Raw genomic sequence first — 2252 nt, forward strand, 5'->3', positions numbered from 1 at the left:
TGTGTGTGTGTGTGTGTGTGTGTGTGTGTGTGTGAGATCAATGACTGAAAAAGGTGCTGTGTTTGTAAAAAGCATGTTGAGTTGCATGTGAGACTGTGAGAAGTGTTAACAAACTAACAACAGTGAAAACAGTGATGAAGTCGAACAGTCCTGCTGAACCGGTCCTGTGGTTCTGGTACCAGTCCATGAACAGAGGGAAAAGCTGCTCTGTGCTGCTTGTTAGCCAGCAGCTGTCCATCGTGGATGAGCCTGGTTCAGATGAGCCTATCTCAGATGAGCCTGGTTCAGACAAGCCTGGTTCAGACGAGCCTGGTTCAGACGAGCGTGGGTCAGACGAGCCTGGGTCAGACGAGCCTGGGTCAGACGAGCCTGGTTCAGACGAGCCTAGTTCAGACGAGCCTATCGCAGATGAGCCTGGTTCAGACGAGCCTGGTTCAGACAAGCCTGGTTCAGACGAGCCTGGGTCAGACGAGCCTGGTTCAGACGAGCCTATCTCAGATGAGCCTGGTTCAGACAAGCCTGGTTCAGACAAGCCTGGTTCAGACGAGCCTGGTTCAGGTTGGGGGGTGGGTGGTCACTCTGTCAGTGGTGTCATTCTAATAGCTGACGTTTTTTGAGGGTCCGTGAATGCAGCGCAGCAGGCAAAGTTTTTTATCTCCTTTACAGCTGAATGTGGATAATTGATCTGGTGATATGTTCACAGCCGATCCGGTTGGTGGATGAGAGGAGGTATTTGCAGATTTTTGTAACAGTTTTAGGCTGAACAGAATGAATGGTTAAGTTTCTGCCACTCCTGCGCTATACATACCCCAACATTGTTTTAATACGGCTATAAAGCTGCACAAAGAAGCAAATCGACTGCAGAGTCCAGAGGTCTCAGCAGTCATTTATACATCGACTGAACCACATCACACAGCAGATACCGTCTGACCTCTACTGCCACTTCTACTGCTGCCTCTCCTGCTTTGACTGCGGCTTCTACTGCTGCTTGTACTTGGAGTACTGTATCTGGCTCTCTTTCTACTGATGATGTTGTCTCTACTGCTGCCACTGCCGCTTCTACTTCTGCTGCCGCTTCTACTGCTGCTGCCGCTTCTACTGCTGCTGCCGCTTCTACTTCTGCTGCCGCTTCTGCTGTTTCCTCCCTGTTGAGGCAGAGCGTTGTTTTCAACACAAACCTCTGAAACGCTGCCATGTGACGAGCAGCTGTGGCACTGAAACTCTAGATTTTGGGGGCTGTAACAGCGGAAGATGTTTCTGAGGCCGAGGCCAGACCCCCCGAGCTCTCTCAGCGACTTTCTCAGGTCCTCTTTAGTCGGCGCATCACCAAACTTGGGCTGATTGAAGACTGTGGTGAACACAAAGGCAAAATCAGTCCAGTGTTGAATGACATTTCTCTGGATGTATCCGAGGATGTTGAACCGGTTGTTTGGTTTTGTGCACTTGTCTCCACATGGGGAGAGGTAAGAGTAGATGAGAAGGAAGCCTTTCTGGCGGTTTCTGATCAATTGTTGCAGGTTTTTCAGAACTCGATGTTCTGCGTGTTCAGGTCCTGCAGGTTTGGCTACAACCACACTGCTTCCCACGTACACATCACCATCTGAGAGCGTGTCTTCAACATTTTCTCTGTAGCGGTCGTTCTGAATGAATCTGTTTGGGTTGGACTTCAGCGGGATGTTTGCAGCCAAACAGAACTGTCCGTTTATTCTGTACCTGACAATGACAGAGGACACACAAGACTATGACAATCAGGCGACCTGTCTGTATATACAAGTTTCTTCAGACTCATTTAGGAGAAGGAAGTAATAAACAACAGAGGGTAAAACATTCATGGATTATCAGAAAAAACTAAAACTATGTGAGCGTACAAATCAAAGGGACGAGACATAATGATGATTGTTTGTTGTTTGAGTGAACTGACTCTTTCTACTTCCGCTAAAAGACACGACACACATATACAATACAAGTTCACCCACTCTGTCCTGATGGCATTCACAATACCAGTCAGCCAGTTCACGTCCACCACGGCCGAACTGCTGCCAGCTGACAGCAGGAACACCAGCAGCGTCCCGGACAGGACACTCAGCTGTTCACCAGACAGACACAGACAGACATGATAACTCACTACAGAGAGAAAACTCAGTAACTCAGCGTTATTACAGAGAAAACTCAGTAACTCAGTGTTATTACAGAGAGAAAACTCAATAACTCAGCGTTATTACAGAGAAAACTCAGTAACTCAGCGTTATTAC

General features: G+C 48.0%; 1 protein-coding gene across 1 annotated transcript; it reads right to left on the reverse strand.

The window, feature by feature from the left end:
* Nucleotides 1–908: 908 nt before the first annotated feature.
* LOC121966965 lies at nt 909–2124 on the reverse strand (the record flags this gene model as incomplete). Its single annotated transcript, XM_042517029.1, has 2 exons — nt 909–1713; nt 1977–2124. Coding segments are annotated over 2 exons (953 nt in total), but the record flags the coding sequence as incomplete, so codon positions are not given.
* Nucleotides 2125–2252: the final 128 nt, after the last annotated feature.

This window comes from Plectropomus leopardus, unplaced genomic scaffold, assembly GCF_008729295.1.
Source record: "Plectropomus leopardus isolate mb unplaced genomic scaffold, YSFRI_Pleo_2.0 unplaced_scaffold26472, whole genome shotgun sequence".
Lineage (NCBI taxonomy): Eukaryota > Metazoa > Chordata > Actinopteri > Perciformes > Serranidae > Plectropomus > Plectropomus leopardus.